This window comes from Limulus polyphemus, unplaced genomic scaffold (genome assembly GCF_000517525.1).
Source record: "Limulus polyphemus unplaced genomic scaffold, Limulus_polyphemus-2.1.2 Scaffold1563, whole genome shotgun sequence".
NCBI classification, from domain to species: domain Eukaryota; kingdom Metazoa; phylum Arthropoda; class Merostomata; order Xiphosura; family Limulidae; genus Limulus; species Limulus polyphemus.
In genome coordinates, this window is record NW_013667173.1 from 155,520 (window position 1) to 182,396 (window position 26,877).

At 34.8% G+C, this 26,877-nt stretch overlaps 1 protein-coding gene across 13 annotated transcripts in view; it reads left to right on the forward strand.

Annotated features, from left to right (window-relative positions):
* LOC106464115 (pyrimidodiazepine synthase-like) overlaps nt 1-26,158 on the forward strand; it is a 27,998-nt gene extending 1,840 nt beyond the window's left edge. For 3 of the 13 annotated variants that reach the window (XM_013924225.2, XM_022391788.1, XM_022391791.1), the window contains 4 exons: nt 15,866-15,971; nt 17,534-17,753; nt 21,718-21,844; nt 25,842-26,158. In XM_013924225.2, the coding sequence (XP_013779679.1) occupies nt 15,866-15,971; nt 17,534-17,753; nt 21,718-21,844; nt 25,842-26,083 (695 nt within the window). In that variant the 3' untranslated portion in view covers nt 26,084-26,158. Of the gene's footprint in view, nt 1-488; nt 507-4,066; nt 4,226-10,178; nt 10,503-13,818; nt 15,282-15,865; nt 15,972-17,533; nt 17,754-21,717; nt 21,845-25,841 lie in introns of those variants that run through there. The other 10 variants (XM_022391783.1, XM_022391785.1, XM_022391784.1 and 7 more) reach the window with 8 other exon arrangements.
* The last annotated feature ends 719 nt before the right edge of the window (nt 26,159-26,877 follow it).

Sequence of the window (26,877 nt, forward strand, 5' to 3'; positions counted from 1 at the left end):
TGTAAAAGCAATTTAGAAAACTGTTTTAGGAGAATTTTGTTTTATGAAACATGAATGGGTACACAACACCTTTTTTTTTAATGGCTGGAGATGGCTTGAATGGGTAATGAAGAAACACTTTAATATAAGTTTAACATAACAGCAAATGTACAACATTGTCATCATCATCAAGGTTTTCTTCATTACCCATTCAAGCCATCTCCAGCCATTATTAATCTCAAAGTGGGTTCCTCGTCACCGAATTCATCACCTTCTTTTTTGTTTTTATTTCATGCTGTAGAATAACTGCATTAGGTAGCCCTCATCCTACTCCCATGTGGATGTTGGTACCCCATGGCTGGGTTTTGGATTTAGAGTACAACCAATCAACATAAGTCCTCTCTATCATACTCCTTCTGTGTTGTGGGTCACAGTGGAGAGAAAGGAGGATTGTTCCAGTTCTGTCATTTTTGCTATCCCTCATTGTATCTTAATCCGAGGATGTTATTGCTTTTTGGATGGTTCTGGTGAGTTTTTACTGTTAGGGGAGTTGATTTATATTATATAGACATTCTTTTGATACCGATGTCTAGTACTCAGATCGATCAATTAAAGCTAATACATGTGTCATGCTCAGGAGTCAGAGTGGTTCCAGATTCCCTTCTGCATTTTGAACTTGAGGTGAAAACGGTATGATCCTACTCCTGCATGGATGTTGGTTCCCAGTGGCATAGGTTTTCGATGTAGTTGACTTACCAAGTGTGGTCTGTCGCACCATAAATGTTTTACACCTAGGGGTATGTCCATTGTTTTATCCACTTTTATACTTGGTGCGATTGAGTTACATGTATATTTACATGGTTAGGATCACCATCCTGCCACTGTTCTCTCCCACTGATGTGCTCCTCTCTTTTTCTGCTTGTATCTCCTACAAACTTCATGGATGGGCAAGGAGTATACCTGGTCAGAAATGGTGCAGTTCATCTTATCAGATCTTGGGATCTGTCTCTCTCATTTCCAAGGGTATCCTTGAGAAGCTTTTACGGAGTACTTCTGTCATTCCCTTGCATTGGCCCCTCCATCTAATCAGTGTGGGATTATAGATAATTTTGTGAGAGGACGGAAGTACTGTATTGGAAGTTATAATTTTTCTATACTGAAAATGTATTTCCAATTGGTATTTCCCTCCAGTCGCACTTCCCACCCTTCCTCCCCACTTTCCTCCGGTGCTTACATCTTCTGGCAAACTTCGAAGTGATAATTCAGTAGAGGTGTACAGAGGGAGTTGCATGCATCACACGATTGTGTCATGCTCCTAATGGTGGTGAAGTGATACATGATGATTTGCATGAGAGATATGTTGGAATCATTTGATTCCAATAGAGGGAGCAGAAGGCTTGTGGTATGTGTAAATAAAAAAGTTTACATATACAGGGCAGCACTGTACAAGAATAGCTAACCTTGTGAGTGGAAGGAAGTAAATATTGGAAATTCACTTTCATTTGAGGGAAATTATCATTTTTTGGCATGTACAGTAGCATAATTACATAATTATGATTTTGGTATGGTTAGCCATTTTTGTATTGTTATTGTTTCCTTTTTACTGTTAGGAAAGCATCTTCTATGATCCTGCACAAATTGAATGAAGAATTGATTCTTTTTTTTGCTATGATGGCATTATACTCTTCAGTAATGGCCACACCCCTTTCAGTATTGATATTTACCAAATACATGTGTTGAACACTCTGTAGTACCTCCATGTAGTCCTCTCTGAGCTTCCATGACTCAGGGTCATAATCCAGAAGTTAAGATGGAATGTGAAGGTACCAGTAGAAGTCTGTTGTGTTCTTTGTGATGAAATCTTTAGTTGACTTGACCTCAGACTTCTCAGTATTCAGCTGGATGTGCTTTGGAGATTCATGCATGCCTTCTATCTCATTTAATACCTTACCATTGCTCATTTTGTCTCTGTGGATACATCTGAATCAAAGAATGTCCAACAAACTTTTGACAGGCTGGTTTTGAAATATCAGAATTCACCTTCTTATATTTAACTAGATATTGTAGGAAATTCAGATCATTGTGAGGAGCATAAATGGCATCAGGAGCAGTGAACCATGCCCTAAGACAGACTCGAGGAACAAAAATGCAGATTTCTATAGGATTATTGGCATATGATCCACATGATCTTTTCCTATGACTTCATTGAGAGACGTTCTATCCATTTGAACTGCAAGTGAGACTTTAGGCTGGAACTGTTCCTTTAAGTTTTTCATAGAAGCAATGTTGAGACCTTCAAATTGAGGAACATTAAAGCAGAACAGAGTAACAGTAACATTTTGGTACAAAAGAAATAAGGACTTTTTGCAACTTGTACACTAAGCATTTATTGAAGCAATGCAGCTGCTAATTGTACTCCTTTTCCCTTCGCTTCACCATAATGGTTTGGTTCAGTACAGGAAAGGAGCTACTGGTGGAATGTGTGTGAAGGGGGGGGGCAGTTTCTTTAATAAAACAACTGTTGTTTACATAATGGGCATTACACAGATCAAAATATTAAGTAACTCCATGTGAGTGACATTTAATATGTGATTACTATCCTAATATTGTGAAATGGATTCTTAAAACCTTTGAATGTTTAGAACTATATTTAAATTCATAGCTGATAAATGAACCTTTGAACACTGGCCTAGTTTCAACTTAATGATATGAAACATTATAACATTTTAAACCATAGGTGGATCATGGTGGAAATGAGCAGAATAAATAACCTGAGCATACCCAACAATAGCACTGACTACTCACTCCACTACAGCACAGGTTTGTCATGATGCAGTCTGTATGGTTACAGAATAGACAACAGGGCTTCTGAGGCACACTTATTGTAGCAACATTATCAATATAACAAGAGGGGGATTCCTGTAGAGAAAGAAGCCCTGCATGTTTTTGTAAGATAAGACTATTGGATACGAGTATCATTTCCAGCTGGAATGATTGTCAACTTCATAATGGACTTCATTAACACAAACAAGCTCAGTAGCTAGTGCCACAATGACTTTACATCATTAAAGAATAAATCTACAGCCTCCACAGAACCTAAAGTCTAGTTGAGGATTGTTCAAGCAATCTAGACTTAATACAAAGACATAAGTTCTATGGTTTGTTCAAGGAGTTTGTCAATCTTATTTGTGGGACTAGATGTGCAGATAACACTTGTCTATAATCACATAAACACAGGTGATGCATCCATTAAAACAAAAGTCTGCAGAAAGTTGAAAAGCTTCTGTTGGTTCAGTACACTAGCTCTGGCTACTGACAAGTTGAAATGGATTATTAAGGTAGATATAAGACTGCTTTCAGCACTTGGAAAAAAAACTATATGAACATGGCAGCATACCATTTGGTCTAAGTAATGCATCTACAGCTTTCAAGATGCCAGTGGAGCTTACATGTATGAGGACTGCAGTGAGAGAGATGTATCATCTGCGTGAATGACATATTAGTCTTTTGTTTCACATTTCAAAGTACTGTAGAAAACCTGAGAGAGGTATTCCAGCATGTAAAGGATATTTAAACCTGGAATATCTGAGTTTCATAGTAGGCAGAGTCAGTATCTGTGAAGATTGCAATTGTAAAGACAAAACAAGAAGTCTGCAGGTTTTGTGTCATATTATTGATATCCAGGATAGATTCACCATTTGTGATGGTTTTATTGTCTTGAAGTTTTTGCATGTTCTACAGTAATTCCTGTAGGCTGAATCTGAAAATGATATTCATTTTTCTTCATTGTGTACAGATTTTTCCCAAAACATCATAATGCAATACATAAAAGAAAGACCACAACACATAGTTTTGAGACTAAAAGATGTGGATTTCACAAGAAATCAGAATGAATGGGGATACATATTTGTTTGACATCAATGTTCTTCCATTTTTGTCAGTCTGTTTTTGTTTTTGTTAACAAACATAATAATAAAAAATGCTCCTTGTGGTAAACAAAATAATAATTTGATCTAAGTAAGTTTTTTTTTTCCCAATTTGCAAAAAAATCCTTATGTGATAGAAAAAAATGAATATTATTTTTCAAATCTGAGTAACTGATTTATGGAAAATATGTTATTAAAACCAAAATGACTTTTATGAAGTTTAAATTTGCAGGCCTGTGCTATCTATCGTAGATAAAAAGACAACAATAGTGGAACTGGAGTCAGAAGTATAAGATGATATGGAGCATATAATTACATAAGTGAGTTATATGCTAACTCTTAAATGTTGGTATACAACAAAGAAGAAACTGCTTGCTGTTTTAGTATTTATCAAACATTACTGCCAATAGTATGGGAAGGAGTTCACTATTTGAGTAGACCATGTATCACTGAAATAGCCGATGAACTTTAAAACTCCTGTTTTTTTTTAAATTTGATTTATATTTATTTTCAGGCCTTCCAGACATTACTAAATGACTTATCTTGATTTTATTTCTAATGAAGATAGTCATTATACTCAAATTTTGTGTTAACTATAGTTATTTGTATTATTATAAAAAAATTTATGTTGACTGCATGAATATCATTGGATTTATTTGTGAATCGGGCATTATTCCTCTTATTTATTTGAAGTCCCCCCTGTGGGACAATGGTAAGTTTACAGGCTCACAATACTAAAATCCAGTGTTTGATTCCCATCGTGGATGTAGCAGATAGCCTGTTGTGACTCTGCTCCAGAATGAAAACAATCAAACAAACATTTATTTGGATTATGTTTAACTTATGTCATATAGAAATTTGGAGTTTGAGTGTTAATTCAAGTGTTTTGCTCCTATTCTATTGAAAAGCTTTGAAAGTAATTTGGATTATGAAATTACCTACAAAAAATTTATACTTGTCTGTTTTGTGTAAGATCTTATTAATCATTGTTCATTAGTTCTTTTATTACTTTGTGATTAAGAAGAGCTTTTCTCATAAAAATTGACTTTTGAATGATGCTGTAATTTTATTTTTTTAGATTATTTTAAATAAAAGAATCCAAAATCATGAATCAGATTTAATATAAAGTAAATAGAAGTAATATTTTTGTATTTTATGAATTGTGGCTTTTGAGGATTGTTAAGTTTGTTGGAGACTAAATTTGCCATATGTGTTGAAAAGGATCATAAAAGATGTTTCCTTATTTTCCTTTTTTTGCATTGATTTAATTGATAAATATAATTTGCATAGAGTTAATATGGTATGCTATTTTACTTTTAAGTACTGAAAATATCTTTACATCTCTTAGATATTCAGCCTTTTCACTTTGTTTTTAATATTTCATTAAAAATATCATTAAGAGCAAATGCTAAATGGAGATGAACTTCTAATGTTAATATGATTATATAAATAACTTTTATTGGAAACTTTTTAGAAGGTTGTACTTAGCAGGTGGATCAGTTGTTAAAATGATTTATAACAAACAATCTGCTGTCATGTTTCTTTGGAGATATTTCAGTACACTGTCATTGATCTTTTTCATGTCTGTGGTTTATATAGCAGGCCTTGACTTTAATGTTTGAAGGCACTAGCAAAAGATTACTAATGTCTTCCACTAGCAAATTCTACTCTAAAATCAACTGTAACATAATTATTTATTGTACAAAATGTTAATAAGTATGTGTATATCTTATTAAAGTATTTCACTATTTACAGGTTACCTGATAAATATTCTGTGTCATGTTTTCTTTTGAAATACTTTAAATTATAACAACTCATTTTACTTACATTTTGTGTACTATGTTTTTATTTTAACTATTTTGGAAAATTTAAAGTTGAAACTTCTTGCATATTATTTTGGATGTTGTAACTTACTTTGAGAACAAATGGAATGGATTTTGTCATTTGATTCTGCTTCTCTTTTTTGTATTATTTTTGTTTTGTGTTTATATGCTGTATGAAGTTTTCTAGATATTCATTGGTTTTATAAAAACAATTTGAAGGTTCTTCTGATAGGTACATACCTCCTCTCACATAAATTACTATTGTTCAATGCTGCTCTCTATATGCACAAATTATTTTCCCATGCCACTAGCCTTGAAGCTCCCACCCATTTTTGAATCAACTGATTCAAATCCGTCTAGCAATAAGAGTGAGACACACTCTCTTGATGCATGTGACTCCCTCCATTCATTATACCGAGCTATCACTTCTCGTTTGGCAGTACTCATGTGGTAACATTTTTATTTTTATCTGTATACTTGTACTAAATTCTCTCAACAAGTTTACCCTATATTATACCGTAGTGATATTTGTAACTTGTTGAGTTATTCTCATGTGGAATTATTTAATATTTCTACCCAGTTACGGAACTTATTATTTCATTAAAAATAATTTTTATTTATTTCCCAGTTGTGTTTGGTTATTCATTTTGCATTATGAATTCTATGTTACCACTTCGGAGGTTATATGTTCTATTAGCAGATATACACAGGCTTCAGATAGCAGTACTCTGCGAGATGTTCGTCCTTACGTCATTGGAAGATTGATTGTCTAACGACCTGATCTTTATTGGGCCTTGCCTCGAGTTTAGGGGTCCACACATTTTGACATATAGTCTGCCAACTTTGGAAAGATAAGATGTTATATTGTTAAGGTTTTTGAATAATTTTATTTTTAATATTATTATCTGTAGCTATTTGGATTCCATAATATAAATTTCACTAGATTGGTCAATACTTGTATTCAAGTTCAGGTTAGCAATTAGTCTTAGTTGTATCTTTTTCTATACCATTCACTTAGGCTTACCATGGTCTTTGTTATTTTAGGATTACCTATAATTCATCTTACTGGTATATCAATTGTTTTTCTTCCATACGTCATGTCTCATACATATGTTATTGTTGCTACACACTTCCTTAATTTTGTTTATTTATGTCTTATTTTATTTTCATTATTATTTATCTTTTATCCTTCTTCCTGTTTACTTGGTTTGTGTGGAACCCTTGAGCTGGGATCAACACATACTTTTCTCGTTATTGTTCTTACTTATTGTTAGGTTAAGATTTTTATTTTGGTGCATAGTGATATCCTTTGTTCTGTACTGTTTGATAAGGTTTAACAAGTGTTTTGTTGTTTTTGGTTTACCTGTAATTCTACTTCTGGGTTAATCGATAATTAGATTAAATATCTTTTCTTCAACACATCACATCAAATACATATGTTTATTTCCCCACAGGGTTTCTTAACATTTTCACTGTATTGACTGTTTCGTTTTTGTCTTTCTTTATAGTTTATTCTTCTTACCATTAATTTCGTTTGTGAGAGCCCCTAGGGGCCGGGGTCCACCATACCTGCTACCAATATTACTCACCTTCCTTGTATAATGGCTGAACCCATTTTCAGATGGCTTAGATTTTGTCAGTTTTCCTCCACCTTGTTATAGATTGCCTTTCAGGCCTCTACTGCAGAATCTGGTAGGCCTATCTCAGTTTTTTTTAGACAGTTTCACAGTATATTCCCCTTCTCATGATGATCTCAGTTTTGAGAGTGGGTACTTGCATTCCTTGCCCTATACAGGCTTTAATTCTTTTTTCCTTAGCTTACCATCAGGCAGATTTTCTTCCTGATTTTGTCATTTGCATCTCTGTTAATACTATCTATATTATCCCATGCCTAGTATTTTAGCTTCGTTTTACCCTATCGATTTTCCTACAGTTAATGTTTACCTATCACTTATATTTAGGAATACCTTCTCCTTCTTCCCTCTATATTATCGGAGTGTTTACCATCTTCAGTTCTTTCCCTCCACATGTGGCGTCTATGCTTTTGGGATATTCTAGGGTGGGACACTACTGTTTGTTTCCCATCCATTGCTAATAGGGACTTATGGTCAGTTGTTTTTCTTCACCAGTCTGTTTGTTGGGGCTACTCCTGTACATTTAGCATCATGTGGGGTATCTACGATACTATATTAAAGGATGGGAAGGTGCCGAACATGTAAAATGAATACAGATGACAATATCTTATAATGAAACAAAGAAGCAACTAAAAAAATTGATTGAAAAAACCCATAGGTAAGAGATTTCTCAATCAATTCTTTGGTCTTTTCCGTTTTAATATGTAGTTTTTGATCACATTTGGGTAGGCTGTTTCTGCATAACAGCAAATGTCCACAATACACATTTCTATCTTTAGTTTTTTCACCACGTGATTTGGTACCAGATTCATGCCTTGACCTTTGGACTTGTTTCAATTCCATATGTCTTTTGTGGGACGGTTTGCATTTTACCCGACTTCCACATTTTAGTGGATTTTCCCTACACCATTCATTGGATGTCTAGCTTGTTGTTTTAGTTGCTTGTTTGTTTCATTATGATATATTGTCATCTTTATTCATTTTACATGGTCAGCACCTTCCCGTTCTTTACCTGTCTTACCTATGGGTTTTCTTCATTTGTCCCATATGCTCGATGCTGATTGGGGTTGTGGATTGGCCTCACCTCAATCAATTCTTGGGCCTTCCCTATTTTAATAAATAGTCTTTGATCAAATTTGGGTAGGCTGTTTCTGCATGAGTGTGAATGCCCACAATACATGTTCTTATCTTCGGTTTTTTCAGCACGTGGTTTGGTGTCAGTTTTGTGCCTTGACCTTTGGACTTATTTCAGTTCCATATGTCTTTTATGAAATGGTCTGCATTTTACCTGACTTCCACCTTTTGGTGGATTTTCTCTATGCCAAAGTCAGCTCAGGTTGTTGACTCTCTTCCCTTTGTAAGGATGTGACTAATCCTGTTTCATTTCGGCTTTATGACTGTGGTGGCTTATATCACTCGCCAAGGGGACACTCATTCTTGTTTCCTTTGTTGTAAACAGTGGATCTCCTTTTTTGGACCTACTCACTTGACATACATCTCATGGAAGGTCGTGTTCCATATGCTTTGTCCTTGTTGCTAATTGACTTTCTAGTCCCGATACACTTTCTCCCTAGGAGTGACTTCTCAATCCTCCTAATTTTTGGTGGCTCTGCCTCCTGTGGGGTACCCCTGCATGTAAAGTTTTTAATCTTTTATCAATTCCCAGTTAAGTACCTTTTGTTTTTGGTTTCTGGTTCATCATCCACTTGCCTTGGCAGTTGTGAAGTTCAGACAGGTTTATGCCCAGTTTATAACGTTAGTTCTTTTCTCATTCCATTAGTCTTCTTCCCCAAATTTTTGTTCATCCATGTCACTCCGGTTCAGGTCTTTCTGATTGATCTTTCCTGACTGGTACTACTTTGGTTTTCTTGGCTGCTTTGGCTCGATTTGTTTCATTTGTTCTAGGTCGAATTTATTAACCTTCATTTTAGTGGCTCATGTGGTATATTTTTTTGACTTTTTCATTTCTTATCATCTTTCACATTTCTTTTGGGTGGGATCCAGATGACCTTCTCCGTCCAGTAGTTGCTGTGGGTTGCTTCTTTCCATTGAATCAATTTCTCATGGCTTTCTTCCCTTACTCCACTTCTTTATCTGTTTTTCTTCTGTTCCTCCCTTACCTATTGGATTTGGATTGTATTTCGATTGGCCTTTTATTCCTTGTCTCCTTCTTCCTGCCATCACTTCCAAGTGTCTACACTGTAGTTATGTACCTTCCCTTTTCCCTGCGCATATCTACCCTGTTGTCCATTGGAGGGACTACATCTCATACATTCATCTCCCATTCTGTACTTTGAGTAGCTGTTTCTTCCTTGTTGCAGTACCATCATCCACCTGTTATATATACTTCTTATTTTTTCATTCTGGATTCCTCTATTTAGCAAGTAGTGCCCATCCAGGTATACTTAAACTAGTCAAATCCACACTGTAATACCATGTTGACTTGCATATTATGGGTTTTCTTCATTTGTCCTGTATGCCCGATCTTGATTGGGGTTTTCACAAGATTAGCTATTCTCATTCAGTTCTTTACGCATGCCACAAGCCTTCTGCAATCCCATATTGGAATTGCATGATTCCAACATGTCTCTCATGCAAATCATCATGCATCACCTTCTCATCAATAGGAGCATGACATGCTTGATGCATGTGACTCTCCTTACACTCCTCTACAGAACTATCACTTCTAATTTGGCAGGGTTTGTGTTCAGATGTGCTCTTTTGTTTGTTTAATGCTTCACGTTCGACTTTGTTTTCTCATGAAGTGGTTGTTTTTAAAATTAATTTGATTTCATTCAGCCTGTTTCTTTTATTAGTATTTATCAGAAAGGATCACCAAATGCGAGTGCAGAAAATTCTGAAGTTAACGTTACCACTTTGGAGGTTACACCAATGACCAACATCTTTTCTCAAGCCTCAACTGTGGATGACCTGACGGTGGATTTTTCCGCTTTTATAAACTGGGAGATTGAATGTTACATGGGACAACCCTTGTCCACAGACATTGCCCAGGCTCCTCCAGTACAGGCTGATAAGGACTTCAATCATCGTTTTCCACATCCATATTTTGCTGTTCCTTCTCATTCCAATCTGATGAGTCTACTAGGCCTAATCCAGTCTTTATTGATTTTGTGGCACAGGTTTGTGATATTTTATTCCTTTCCCCATATTTCTTATGTACCTTGTCCTTCTTTATTGCGTGAACAATCTTCCCAACCCTTTTTGGTTTTCCTCCCTCACCTGATATTTGAGATCATGCTGATCACTTTGCCTCACAATTAAGCGAGTGGATTAGCATGCCGCGCCTCCCACGGACTTCAGATCAGTTTGCACTTTCCTACCATTGTGCTGACTATCCATTTTTAGACCAGCAGTTGTTAGGTTCCTTATTGTCTATATTTGGGGGGGGGGGGCCTAAATCATCTGTCAGTCTTACCTATGCCCAATATTCTTGCTTGTGTCTTACCCCTACAAATCTATTATGGTATCTTTCTTCATGTTGTCTTCAGCTTTGGTTTTTACATACATGGTTTCTTTGTTGTTGGGACCTCATAGGTTGTGATACCATATTGGCTCAAGATTTATGTATGGGCCCCATTTGTGAGGCATTGCATTTTTGATATGGTCCAGGAAACTCTAGAGCCTTGGATGACATTGGTCCAACAACAATCCACCATTATAAATATCATAGCCTGTTTGTCTTAGTCAGAGCCTTATATGCTTCCAATTACCACTTTCCATCTTTCCCATTCCCAGCCCTTACCCATCCCTTCTACTTAGGGTACTTATTGTTGCTTTCTTCAATGATTCACCCCCCATCACCACTAGTACCAGTGACTACCAAGTGGGTTCAGGTCCAAATGGAGCTTGGCTGTTCTAGTTTCTTCATCACTGGCATTCATTCAGCAGCAATAAATGGGTGCTTCAGGTTCTGTCAGAAAGATTCGTTGTCCAATTTCTTTCCCCACCTCCCATCTCTCCTTACCCCATTTCCTTCTCTCCTCCTTGAGATCCCATGACTAGCAAGCATCTGTCAAAAAAGGTTTGGGAATTGCTCTTGCAGTGGACCATCAAACCTGTTCCTCATCCTTCCCAGTGTTTTCATCCCTGCCTTTTCTTTGTTCCCAAGAAAACAAGGGATTGGCTACCAGTAATCAATTTGTCTAGCTTCAACAACGTTGTTTTACAACTCCACTTCACCATGGAGTCTTTTTTCACCCTGAGATGGGCTTTTCTCTGGGGTTGTGGATGACTAAAATGGATATCTCCAATACTTACCTACATATACCAATATCACCTCAGTCTCATCTTTATCTTTGGTTTGTCCATCTTGTGGTGGTTTATCAATTTTGGGCCATCCCTTCTGACTTTTCTCAGCACCTTACATATTTTGCCAAGTATTCAGAGCTTTTACTCGAAATCCCCATGCTCTGGGGCTATGATTTAATTATTACATGAATGACAGGAATCAGCCATTCATACTCTACTGCTCCTTTCTGTGGCAGCTTGGGTGAGCTGGTTGATCAAAATGGAGAAGTTCTTTCTCAGACCCACTCAATATCTTGTCCATTTGGGAGTCTTTTTAAACACTCATATTAGTGGGGCCCAGCCTTCTTCTTTATGACTTCGTTCAATGTAACTGTTGATTCGCCATGCGTTCTTGGCTCAGTTACTTACTGCTCGTAAGGTTCTATCACTTTTGGGGATGTAGTCATCAATGAAATCACTGGTCCCCCTTGGTCGTGCCCATATGAGATCCCTTTAGTGGGCACTTCATAGTCGATGGTACCTTGCTCAGGATCCTCTTTCCACCTCCATTACCCTTCCTTTTTCCCTGTGAGATGATCTGATTTGGTGGTTGGACAAAGCCCATATTTTGGCAGGTGTACTGCTTCCTCCCCTGCATCCAGACCTACAAATTCTCATGAATGCATCCCTTCAGGGATGGGGGCATGGGTCAATCATCAGGAGGCTTCAGGCCATTGGTATGCAGATGAAAACACTTTGCATGTCAATGTTCTCAAACTTCTGGCCATACGTCAGGCATTACATCACTTCCTTCTTCTTGCCTGACATTGTCTGGTGATAGTTCATTCAGATAATTCTATGGTGGTGTGACATATCAACCACCAAGGTGGCACACGGGCCAGAAAACTCTGTTTTTGGATGTTTGATCTTTTATACTGGGCCCATGCACATCACATTCATCTTATTGCATGTCATGTGGTTGGTGCTTTCAATCTGGTTGCGGATCATCTTTCATGCCCCACTCAGATATACCCTCATGCAGATGTTGGTACCCCATGGGTAGGTTTTGGATGCAGTTAACTTAACGAGTATGGTCTGCCACACTCTAGCCACTCTGTATCTAGGGGCATATCCTTTGTTTATTCACCTTTCTCATGGTGGGATTGAGATACATTATATTTCTATGGTTAGGATCACTTTCCTGCCACATTCTCTCCAATTTGGATGTGCTCCTCTCAATTTCTGCTCTTATATCTTACACATTCCTGTGTTGGATGAAGAGTATATCTGGCTCAGAAGTGGTGCTGTTTCTCTCTTCTGATCTGAATCTAATTTCCAGGGGTATCCTTTGCATGCTTTCAGAGGGTACTTCTGTTGTTTCCTTGCACCGGTCTCTCCTTATGAATGTGGGATTCTAGCTAATCTTATGAGTGGAGGGAAGTAACGTATTTCCTATACTGAAAATGTATTTTATATAGGTACTCCCTCTGTTAACACTTCCCACCCTTCTTCCCCACATTTCTCCAGTGCTGACATCTTCTGCCAAACTTTGAAGTGATAGTCCAATAGAGGAGTGTAGAGGGAGTCGCATGCATCACCTTAGCATGTCATGCTCCTATTGGTGAGGAGGTGATGCATGATGAGTTGCATGACAGACATGTTGGAATCTAGCAATTCCAATAGGGGAGAGCTTAAGGTTTGTGGCATGCATAAAGAAAAAGTTTGTATATAGAGGGCAGCACTGAATGAGAATAGCTAATCTTGTGATAGGAGGTAAGTATTTATTGGAAATACATTTTCAGTATAGGAAAATTATAACTTCCATGGCCAAAAAAAATGCACACTTCTGAGATGTGGTGTTCCACAAGATTCCTTGTAGGTTTATCCTCACGATATGTTTGCTTCATTAATTTGTTCGTCCTGGACCGTACTCACCCACAGACTACATGGGTAAAGCAGAAAGAGATAGCTGCCCATCCCTGCCATGCCTTGTATTGAAGAAATAGGGTTTTGTGGTCACCCATTGCACTGTCTCAAATGTTCTCATTCCTCTGGACTATACCGTGCTTTCTCCCCCTTTTCTTCTAGTGCAGTTTGAGAATTCTTACCACTTTCCAGTTGCAAGCCAAATTAGTATATAATATATATAGACACATACATACATACATACATACATACATAAATGATTATAAAACCATTCAGTAAAGTTGGGCAGTGGTGTTCTGCTGATGGAGTGTGTCATCAAAATTGCAGTTCACCCCTTTGATTGGGATCCCTCATCCTACCCTTATATGGATATTGGTTCCCAGCAACTTCATTTTGGAATTAGAGCTGAACCAATCAACATAAGTCCTCACACATGTATTATAGATGTCTCTATTCCCTCACTCACTTATACTGTTGTTACCTCATTTGTGTTTTGGGTCATGATAGAGGTACTTGCAGATTACTACAGTTCTTCCCCTTCAGCTAGCCCTTGATGTTCTTATTGTTCTGAGGATATTACTGTATTTTGGGTGGTTCCTATCATTTTAAATTTGAATGAGATGGTTTACATTACACAGTCATCTTTTTCATGCCGATGTTTTGTTCCCGGGTTGCTCAATCAATTTGTCACATTGTTATTATGTGTCTCGTTCATGGGTTGGGGGGTACAAGATTCCCTCTGGTCTCATGAACTTGAGGTGAAGATGGTATTATCATCTTTCCTACCTCCACCATATGGCTGGTTTTTGGATTGTAGTTGATTTTCCGGTGATATGATCCTCATCCTACCCCCATATGGATGTCAGTTCCCGGTGGCTGGGTTTTGGATTGTAGTTGACTTGTCATGCTTTAGTCACTTTACACCTAGGGCACATCCTTTTCATCTTACCAACTTTTATGTTTTCTCGGATTGAGTCTAATAATTATCATATGGTTCAGATACCTATCCTGCCATAATTCTCTCTCACTTGGATGTGTTCATCCATCTTTCTGCCCGTATATGCCACAGCTTTCCACAGTGGGTGAAGAGTATATCTGGTACAGAAGTGATGCGGTATCCCATGAATGATCTTCTACCATGAGGATCTACTCTTTGGGGGATGCTTATTTCTTTCCCTCGCATTGGTCCCTCCACCTTTTCAGTGTGGGATTCTTGCTATTTATGTGAGAAGAGGTAATGTACCATATCGGAAGCTATAGTTTTCCTATACTGAACATGTATTTCCAATAGGTACTTATCTCCTCTCCACCGAAAACCAATGCTTCCATTTCCTGCCAAAACTCGAGGTGATAGTTCGGTAGAATTGAATGGAGGGAGTCACATGTGTGAAAATAGTGTGATGGACTCTTATTGGTAGAGGGTTGTCTCATGATGATTTGCATGTGAGATGCATTTGAATCAGTTGATTCAAAGATTGGTGGGAGCTTCAAGGCTTGTGGCATGCGAAAAAATGTTTTGCATATAGAGGGCAGCACTGAACAAGAATAGCTATTTATGTGAGAGGAGGTATGTACCTATCAGAAATACATTTAATGTATAGGAAAATTATAACTTTGGGCATTTGTTATTGTTAACCTTCTTACCTTTGTTGAACAGATAGGAAACTATTTCTTGTTTGAAGGAATGTTGATGGTTAGATTTGTTTGTTCTTAAAAAGGCTCTTGAAGCTGGAAGCATACTGCTGGTATGTTAACTAGATGTTTATATATAAGTTCAATAAATGTGGCCACAGAAAGCTTGCTTTTTCATAGTAGGATTTCATCTGTTTGTAGTTTTTGATGTATTGTGGTTAAGATTTACAATACTGAAATGTTGGTAAATGTGTCTTAAATATCAAACTAACTGACAAATTATTAGGTTGAATCTGTAGACTATTTGGCTCAGATGCCATTTGGTTTGTATTGATGAATCAGTTGGTTGGACAGTTTTCCATTTTTGCACAAAATAAAAACATTAAATCTACTCATTTAGGTATACAGTTAGATAACAAAAAAAAAAAGAATTGAAATATTTTAAAGTTAAATTGGATTAGTTCAGATCTTTGTATATTTTGTAATAATGCCTTAGAAAAGTTTTGACATTTCTGAAAAACATCATTGAGAAAGAAATTTTTAATTGTACTAAAGAAAACTTGGATGACTATTAACTGAAATTCTGTTTGAAGTAGACAGTATTATCAAGGAAGTCTAAAATTTTATTACTTTGATTTATTACATTTTTACAACAAGTTTCAGAATATATAATATGATCCTTTTTTACATCCTTTAGGTTCTGCCTTACCTCCACTTGAAGCTGGAAAGATGCGTGTTTATAGCATGCGATATTGTCCCTATGCCCAAAGAACATTACTGATGCTTACAGCTAAAAACATTCCGTTAGTTATCGATTATTATGATTATCTTTTAAAATTTTTTGAATATCCTGTTTGTAGTAAAGACATCATAAATATATGGCAAAGCACATTAAAAGAAAAAAAAAACTTGATGTAACCCTAGTGCTTTAAATTTTGACTTGTCTTCTTCATGGGTAAAAGTAGAATGTAATGAAACCATGAAGAAGACAGGTTTACTTTTCAAAGGTGTTAGGGTTTTATTATTATTTTTTATTTAATGTATTTAACCAACTTTTTTTTTTCTGTAAACATATGAATGAGTTCTGTTTAACTTTGAGTTGATATTTTTCTAGTTATTTAGAGATAAATGGGTGATCTTAATTGATCTTTTCTTAACAACTTTTATTAATAGATTCTGTATTTTGTGTTATGAAAATGTTTTAAATATTTTTATTGGGAGTTAATCCAGTCTAATTGGTTATGCTGACAATAGAAGTGGGCTGCTATTATGAAAGTTTTGATTTTAAGTAGGGATGCACGGGTAGTAAAATTTGGGTGAATACCAGGTCCAGGTACCTGGCCACTAAGCTTTGGCTGGAGCTTGGTGTCACCCAGACTAGATTCTCCTCTTGCCTCCCCCTCCCCCCAAAATATAAAAAAATAAATAAAACCATACACAAAAATTAGAAACAAAAACAAAATTGACAAATATTACATTTAACTGAATAATCACCAACAGAAATTAAAATTAGAATGCCTTTTTGAGTATTTAAAAGTAACCTCAATTTAAGCTAGTTGAACCTGGAGATAGTATTGGGATAATGGTGAAAAATATTGTTAATAGGGAGAGTACACAACTGATATTATATTGCATTCTTATCATTATAGGTTTAATTTTCTGTATATTAATTTATGACATTATGTAATGATTTTCAGTTTGTTGCATATAAATTTTGAACTGTATCAACTATTTAGTGGCTAAATATTTGGTTATTTAACCAAAGGACTTGGTCAAGTATTTGGCTTAGATGCTATACATTACGCTTCTGTTAATTAGTAAGGATAAACAATGTAAGGATTGAATGTCTGTTCGTGGAGTGAAACTTGTATGTGCATCGATTAAACTTTTAAGATGAACTGTTTGAATTAAAAAGGTTTTGTTATAAAGTATTTCCCTTTTATCTATGCTTTGCTGTTCTAACTATACATATTTCAATTGTTGACTTTTCATTACCTTTCTTCTGCTGATAATTGTTTCATTTCCACTGTAGAAACTGTTAAATATAATTACTAAATACTTAATAATTTGAAACTAGGAGAAAAAGGAAATGTTTGATTTGTTGTTGTAAATAAAGTTTATATGCTGGAGTAATATCTCTCATTAAAATCAAATTGTATAAATAACAAGTTTTCATAATGCTGAAGACTGTAACCTGAGATCTTTTATGTACATGAGTTAAGAATTGTATTATACACACTACAATCTATAGGGTTTAATTTTTTGCGTCTGATTTACTTATAAATGTTTCTTTTTTTCAATTAAGATGTTTCAGAAAAGTTTTATTCAAATTTGTAGTAACTTGTTTATTTTGTTTGTTATTTAGATATGAGGTTGTTAATGTCAATCTCCAAAATAAACCTGAATGGCTGTTTGAAAAAAACCCGTTAGGAAAGATTCCTATTATAGAAAAAGATGGTCAAGTCATCTGTGATTCACTTACTATTGCTATACACTTGGAAGAAGTTTACCCTGATATTCCACTTTATCCCTCTGATCCTTACCAGAAAGCTCAGGAGGAAAAAACAATTGAGTTATTTTCAAAGGTAAGGACATTGTGTTTGTTACTATGGGCAACAAAATGTGCAGATGATGACAAGTACATCAATATTATTATTACAGAGGTTATTAATTGACAGATTTTAAAAAGTGAACTAGTACAGTAACTAAAATTTTGTATTTTTGTAAGAACCCTAAAGAAAAGAAAAGTAACTTAAGGTCATTGGGGTTATACTTTATCCAGGTTTGCACAACAAAGTGTTTCCTAAAAATAATTGTTTTATAATACACAAGCAAAAATACCTGTCCCCATTGATGGGAAACGTTTAAGTTAATCTATTGATTTAAATTATTTCATGCACTTTAAAAAGGTTAATTGTGTTGCACTCTTGGTTTCACTCAGAGCCAAAACTCTGAACTACTTATACTGCCCATTGCAAAAAAGTAATTGTTGAGCATTTCAGTCATGCTAAGAGCTGCTCAACAATAACATACGGTAAATCAACGTTTTTATTCTTTAAGTTACGTCACATTTTGAAATGTGAATGATAGTGTGATTAATTCCTAACAATTTAGTGTAGAATATCTTGCTGGCGAAATAAAATTTGGCATCTCACATTATTCCTGCCTGTTCTCCCGTCATTTCAAAAGTGAATGCTGAGCTTTGCCTGCATGCGCAGCTTTTTAAATGCAGCACGGGAAGTGGTTGTCGTAAATATGAGACAGATAGACACCATGGTTCACAGCGTATGTAAGATTTGCTATTTTACATCACATAAGATTTTTAATCAAACTTCTTTTAAGAGTGGTATGCTAAACTTATTTTTGTTTTTAAAACCCATACAACGTTTAGATGATGAAGTGTGATAATCAGAGCTTGATATTCACTTTCAAACCCAGTTGTCCACTGGGAAAGTGGGTATTATATTTCACTTGCCCAAGATTGATATTCAGTTTGAAGATTTTCAATGGAAATTTCTCCTTTCACAAACTTATTGAACAGTAACTGATGAAGTAACTAATGGGTTATTTCACAATCGTTAGTATATATATTTACCACAGAATTGTAATGTACAGACAGTTTAAAAAACTATATTAAACAAAATATTATTTTGTCAAATCATTATAAATTTTTGGCAAGTCATACATACCATGCCATTATCAATGTCTAACAATTCATTAACACTATTATGACAGGTGAATAACTTTCAGGTGTTAAGTACACATAGAAGTATTATTATTACTTCAATTTCGAAATAATAACTTGATTTTGGTGATATTTTAGAATTGAAATTTTTTGATTGTGTAAACTTTATTTTGTGTAATGTGCAAAGAAAAGTAAAAAAAAAAAATGTTCAAACTTACATTTCTACACAGCTTGGAGCAGTCTTATCTGTATTTAAAACAAGGCACTTATAGATTGTTTCATAATATTTTTGCTCACCCAAAATCTGTTTTATTTGCTAAGAAATGATCATCCCTTGAGAAAACAATTAACCAAATTTTGTTTCATTCCTGATTTTTTCTTTGTTTCAAGATTTATTATTACATCACATGTGAGGTCATGCATGGAAGGGTGGTAATAAACTACTGAAGAAGAACAGCTTTGAAAATAACTACAAGCAAAGTTTAAATACCATTGGGCAGAGAAAATTTTAACTGTGTAAAAAAGAAAGAAAATGTAAAGTGAATAAATGGTATGGTTTGTTGAGAAAGTAATTCGATGTAGCTTCTACAGAGAAGAACAGTGTAATTTAGTGGGGAGTTTAAAAGACTTGGGAACAAACCACAGATACAAAAAGTTTGTATAGTTTCTCAGATATTCTTCTCATTTTTGAAAATGTTTTTGTATTACATTATATTTATTTGATAGTTAAGACAATTTTATTCTATGCCACATTACCAGGTAAATATTATTAAATTCAGAGCATACAGTAGTGAAGGCAAAATATTCTGGTGACTCAAATTCCAATTTATTGAATATTATTGTTAAGTTTATCATATTCTAACAATCCACATAAGTAAATCAACATATAGTTTATTGAAAACAAGCATATATTTATAAGATCTAGATTCTTCCAGCCAAATGTGTTGTTAACAGATATATTCCTTCCTAGCCTGACCTTACACCATTTTGAGAGGTTAGGTCTTAGGTCACTGATAAATCTTTGTAAATTTAAGAAGTTTTCTTTATGGTTTATAACCAGAAGTGGTGACTACTGCAATGGGCAAAATAAAGTTTCAAAATAAATATTTTATTATTAGTTTTTCCCAATTTTGTGCTGCCCTCTAAATGCAATTTTTTTTGCTCACCACTAGCTGTATCCCGATGGGTATTAGGTAGATGTGAGCAATCTGGGAGAGTCGGGCTCTATTCAGACCTCTTCCTCCTTCCTTGACTATTGTGGGATAAACTATCAAATGCTGTAATGAAAACTGGGTTTGAACATGATGTAAAACACTGGGTTCAAAAACACTGATTCTACTTCCTCATCAGGGCCATGTTCATGAATAGAATGTTTATAGTGTTTAGTGCAAATTCACTTTCTCTCTTTATTTGGTCGGTTAAACTCACAAACAGTTCGATAACAAAATGTCACCTTTTTTTTTTTTCACAGATGTATCTTTCACATATAATACCCTTATAAATACACATCATACATAATTATAAGCAATATATTATAGTCTAGTGCAGTCTAGTTTTTTATTATTAAAAAAAAAGTTGAGGGAGATACTCAGGACTATCCTCACCATTTACAATGTAACGATCTATTGAGGTTAGTGAATCATTTTTGCATAAATTGTATGAAAATATTTTAACAAGCAATATATGTGTCTGTCGTGAATTGGTTTTATATTAGCATTTTTATGCATGAATTTTAGGTTTGTTGTTCTGGGCACTCTGAAAACTATGGTGATTACTGCATTATATACGGGTTTTTGAGGGACTTTCATGGTTTGACTTAAATTATACTTGTAAAATTGTAATTACACTGTAGTTTTACTAATAAGTTAGATTGAAGTGGGTGATGATTAGAGGTTGCAATCCCAAAGTTTTTTCTGAACCCTGGTATCCTAGCTGGGAATCTAAACCTTTTAGTTTCATTTCATATTAATCAAAAGTAATTAAATTATATGCATTACTTATCAAACTTAGAATATTAAAAAATAATGCAAATACAGGAGATTGGTAAAATTTTAAGCATTTGCACACATAGCTTTGTTATTAAAAATGTTACCTTATCTTGTGAATGCTTGAATCAGATCCTTTTTTGCATGAGCATCTGATTGCATCATTATCAACCATTGAGAAAGGTTGTTCAGTATCCAGAATGTAAGCAGCTTTCTATTAGTTTTTAATGAAGCTTAATTAGTAAACTGGTTAAATTGGTTAAAAAATATTCATACAGTTTGGCTAAATGTTACACAATGCGAGAAAACAAGTTGGGGGATATCAGTGACAATCCTTTGACCCATAAAGGGTTAATACAACCCTCAAATTCTTGGAATTGTCTTCTATAAAATCCCAGGATTTGAGAAGCCCCATTAGCATATGGGATTCCTGGGATTGCAATCCCTAGTAATTAAACCAGTAAATAAAGTTCAGTTGGTTTCTAGCCAAATTCCACTCTTTTTTTTTTTTGTCACACCCACCTCACAATTACAATTTCTCACCTGCATGTCTTGGGAGCTTGGCTTGAATGTGAAAGGAAATATCTGGACTGAACCAATCACAGCAAAGATATCAACTGTATATAAAAAGAGCTGTTTTCATGAAGTTTGTTTTGTGCATGTTTTCTTTTTCCTTCCTGCATTCAAAGATGATTGGACTTTGGTTCCAATTCTTTCCTCTTTCAAGCAGATGAAGCAAAAAGAAATTGTGTTGATTCATTTTTATTTCTTAGCACTTGTAAATTACAATGTGTGTGAAGTAGTTGATATTGTGGATTCTACTATTTATTTACTATTAAACAGCATCTTTTAGTTTCAGAATGTTTTTTCTTTTTTTAGTTTTGTGGAGTATTCATTCAATTATTCAAGGGTGAATGTGCCGTGGCTGATATATGGCAGAAAATCCAAGATAATTTGGTGTTAATTGAAAAGAAACTTGCTTCTCGTGGAACACACTTTTTTGGAGGTAAAAAAAAGAAATTCATAGTATCCTCTTTTTATAAAGTTTGTAAAAGTTTTAATGATATATTGATGACATATTACATATTCTTCATAAGCTCTTAGAATGTTGGTGGACATTTTAATGATACAAAATGGTTTATTTGAAAAATTGTATTTTTCTAATGAATTGTCTTTTTGGCAACACCAAGCTACATAGCAGCCTATCCATACCTGGTTTTCTGGCAGGATAAAATGAATAAAACCATATAGATTGAACATGGGGATTTTAAATGTAATGTTCAATGGAAAATCCATTGATTTTACGGATAGTGTTAGCCAGCATTGGCAATTTCTGAGTGTATGATTCCAGAGCAAAGTTAGTGTTGAAAAGCCTCTATTGCTGAAAAATGTCAGTTTTTTTTTTTGGTGGGTGGGGGAGACTTACATTGCTAAACAATACCCATGCACATAAGTAGTAATGAAGTTTATTACTTCCACTCTGCTTTATCTCTTGTTCTTTTAGGAATCTGTTAGTCACTGTGGCTGTTTTGGGTACAAGAACACTTTCTAGTTTAAGTGCTAAAAAAAGATGTCTTCCTGTAAGATGCTTTTGAAGAGCTCAGCTTCAACTGTTTTACATTGTATGTAAATGTTACCTTCTGATAACTTATCATATTGGTAAATGCCCTGTAAAATGTTTGTTCGAAGTCTGTATGTCATTAATAAAATGCTACACTTTCCAAAATATTGATTTAAGTGGTAAAATTTGGTCACTGACTAATTTACTTACATTGAGTAATCTATGCTATCTGTACGAGATAGAACTAATATGTGAATTTCTACATCAAAGGTCCTAGTATTAGTAAATGGAAAAGGTTTCATGATGCAGATGAACAGGCTTTTAACACCATTCTGTTCCCATTTTTTAATATATCTATCTTCTGATAAACTTTCATTAATAGATGTATAGAAAGTGTCTCCATTGCTGCTACTCCTGTTTCCATGTTTGGCATTATTTTTAGGGGGAAGTGTCATTTTTCTCCAGTTTTCAACTGTGAGAATACCTTTAATTTTGTCCTATTTTTCAATGCTTGTCTTATCACAGCATAAACACTGTCACTTAGTCATCTTGGACTGGAAGAGAATATTCAGGAAAGATGTACATTCCAACTCTACAATCCACACAAACAAGCACACTTTCAGATAATTAATCTTCTGTCATACTTGTTGGACACTGCTTGAATGACCTTCCTCCTGTTTTGGTGTTATTATTTTACAATCCACACAAACAAACACACTTTCAGATAATTAATCTTCTGTCATACTTGTTGGACACTGCTTGAATGACCTTCCTCCTGTTTTGGTGTTATTATTTTACAATCCACACAAACAAACACACTTTCAGATAATTAATCTTCTGTCATACTTGTTGGACACTGCTTGAATGACCTTCCTCCTGTTTTGGTGTTACTTGTTGGACACTGCTTGAATGACCTTCCTCCTGTTTTGGTGTTATTATTTTGTGATCAACTGAGAATACCGTGTCTAGGATCTTATTGTTGATGAATCTCCTTTGTATGGTGATTGAAGTTGTATGTTATTATTGTTGGAGGCAATGATAAATCTACATTGTGTGACTGAGTACAGGCAATTGCTGGTAGAAATGGTAAATCTTTGTTGAGAATGTTCTGACTTTTAGAATTTTGTTTTTGAGATGTAACCAATTTTTCCCTTCCTTTTAGTATATTAAGGTGCTTCAGCACAAATTCATTGGTCCTAATTTGGGGGCCATACTCATCAAGACATGATTTTGTTAAAATTGCTCTCAATGTTTGAGGGCCCGGCATGGCCAGGTGGTTAGGGTACTCGATTCGCAATCTGTAGGTCGCGGGTTCGAATTCCCATCCCACCAAACATGCTCGCCCTTTCAGCCGTGGGGGCATTAAAATGTGATGCTCAATCCTACTATTCGTTGGTAAAAGAGTTGCCCAAGAGTTGGCGGTGGGTGGTGATGACTAGCTGCCTTCCCTCTAGTCTTGCACTGCTAAATTAGGGACAGATAGCACAGATAGCCCTAGTGTAGCTTTGTGCAAAATTCAAAACAAACAAACTGAATGTTTGCACTCAAAGAAAGAATACTCCCATAGTAAAAGATATTGACAACAATACCAGACAATAGTGGTAACATACTGACTGTAGTATTGACTACTTTTGGTAGATGATGGATATTATCTCAGTCCCCATTGTCTAATCTTGTTATAAACTCTACTTCAAGGAGATGTTTATTAATCCATCAGCTTAATTATTCTCAAGTACAACTTTACTGTCAGGCAATTCTTGATTGTCCTCAAAATCTGATATATTCTTCCCACGGATAGGATTGTCTTCATCTTCCTTACATTTACTAATAATGTGATGCATGTTCCCTTTCCTTTTAATAACTGTTCATAAAACTGCTGGTTTTCATTTTATAAGGTGTAGGCTCATTTGCTGCACATAAACTTTCTGTCTCACTCTTTGCCACAACAAATATACCCTACAGAAATAATTTGGCATCCAGTGTATTATTGCACACAATAAACTGGCCAATTCAGCTGTAGTATAACTGACAAACTGTTTTGGGCTTAGCCTGGAAGTACTTTTTGAGGTGAAGTTTTTCATGAATTGAGCTATAGGTAGAAGGACATAAACCTTTGTCATCTATAACATTTTTACAGGTGTTTGAATATGAGCTGAAACTTTCATACTCAGTAAATGTTCTTAATATATTATGGCTATAAAGAGAGAAAATGGACCAACAGAAACTACCTCTTTAGGTTCTGGAGCTCCTATCCAATTTCAATCCAACAACCAATATGAGTTCTGAAATTCCCAAAATGTTTGTACACATTCATATAGAGATATGTAGTTAGATCAGGACCAATAAACGTTTTTCAGTTTTAACAACAACACCAATGGATACTTTGTATTTTCTTTTCTACACTTATGAAGCTGTGCAGGAGAAGAGTAATGGATAATAAATACATTATATTGTATGTTTTGAAGATCCTTTATAAGCTGCCTTTTCATTTGCAATGGAAAGTATAATTGTAGGATCCTTGTGATTTAGCCAAGTTCTGTGACTTTGCTTTCAGAAGATATCTAAAGTATAAAAAGGTGGAGACTCTGGATCACCCAGTTCTATAAGTGAATTGGCCTCTTTTCTTCCCCAAGTAGTGTATTATTTTTTGTTAGTTCCTTGGAAATTTCTCCCCACTTTTTTTTTGTGGAATTAAGTGGCCTTTTACACTTGTTACTATATATATTTTTATTTCATTTTGGCACACATCTGTACAAGAAATATGTATGTCTGGTAGCAATGCATCAGACTCCTTCGTGCCTTTAATTGCGACAGTGGGTTTACACTCCTTACATGATCCTTCACTTGAGAGATAGCAAGATGAACTTCCACTACAGCCATTCTAGGATTTTTATTCATCAACAAGTAGTTCAGTTAAATATTCTTCTACAGCATTTGTCTGCCGTGATTAAGCCGATTGTAGATTGATTGCTCATTACTTTCCATTGCATCTTTTTTAAGGTTAGAAAGTGTTTTGCCTAAAAGTGATGCAGGAGCTTGGAATATGTTCCATCTATTTTTCAACTGTTATTTTGCCAGATTTTTTACAAGAAAAACTAATATTTTTTTTTAGTTTTCAAGGCTACAGAATGGCTCTTACCCATAATTTTTATCTTTTCTCTTCAAGTATTTTATTTGCATTATTAGAATGTTACTGAACTTTTTCAATCACTTCACATATCTTTTCTCTATGAATTTCCCTGATATTATGGTATTGCATTATTTGACATAAACTAAGTATCCAACCGGTTCGTTAAACTGCATAGAATTACTAAGGTAGCCTGGTCTTACACCTGCTAAAATTACATTATGTTATTTATCATGAATTCTTATGGCAGCTAGGATTATTATATATATATATAGTGTGGTGACTTAAAAAGGTTATAATTTCTTTTCTGTCTAGGTTCAAAGCCTGGTGTCGTAGATTATGTAATTTGGCCATGGTTTGAACGTTTGCCTGCAGCTTTTTTATTGTGTAATGAATTAACACCCATATCTTCAACTTCTTTGCCTACTTTGACAGCATGGATGGACAGAATGAAGGAAGATCCGGCAGTGAAAGCAAATTTTCTTACAGGAGAACAACATGCTAATTTTATAAAAGATTTAAGGACAGGAATCCGTAACTATGATAGAGAGCTATGAATGGGTTATATAACTTGTTCAGTAAGACTGACTTAACAAAATAATGTCACATTTATGATAAAGTATATGGGGTGGGGGAGCTGTATTGCAAGAAAGAATTTATTGTATCATGGTGCTTAGATAATAACTAAAGTTCAATGTGTCAATTGTATGAGCCATATGTTTAGGAAAGAAAAGCCAACCACAATAAAAAGCAAGCATTAATTAGATGAAATAGCTTATGCAAATGATTTCTGGATGTTTTTAAGAACAACAAATCATGATTCATCATCCAGAACACTTCCTATAAATGTATTAAAAATTATCAAAATAAAATGTTGTAATTAACCTTCATTATTCATAGTAAGTTAATATTTTAGAGGTATGTCTAAATATATTAATTTTGTTGAGTGAAATTATTTGATTTGAATTACTGATATCTATAATATATAGATATAGAGCTGTAATGTGAAATATTACTGTCAATAAAAAAAGTTGAACTTCGTAGTACTGTATTTTATATTTCAATGTCTACAAGTGATTTATTAGTTTACCTATAAACATAAGTGGTTAATTGTTTGTCAGCCATTAATAAGCAAGTTTGTGATGTGTTAGATTCAGTTGAAAACTAAATTATGGAAAATAGATGAAAGAATTAAATACATGAAAAAGATTTGAACCAATAGCAGCATGATGTGTCAAGCTTCTTACTAATCATGAACTATTTTTGAACCAATAGCAGCATGATGTGTCAAGCTTCTTACTAATCATGAACTATTTTTGAACCAATAGCAGCATGATGTGTCAAGCTTCTT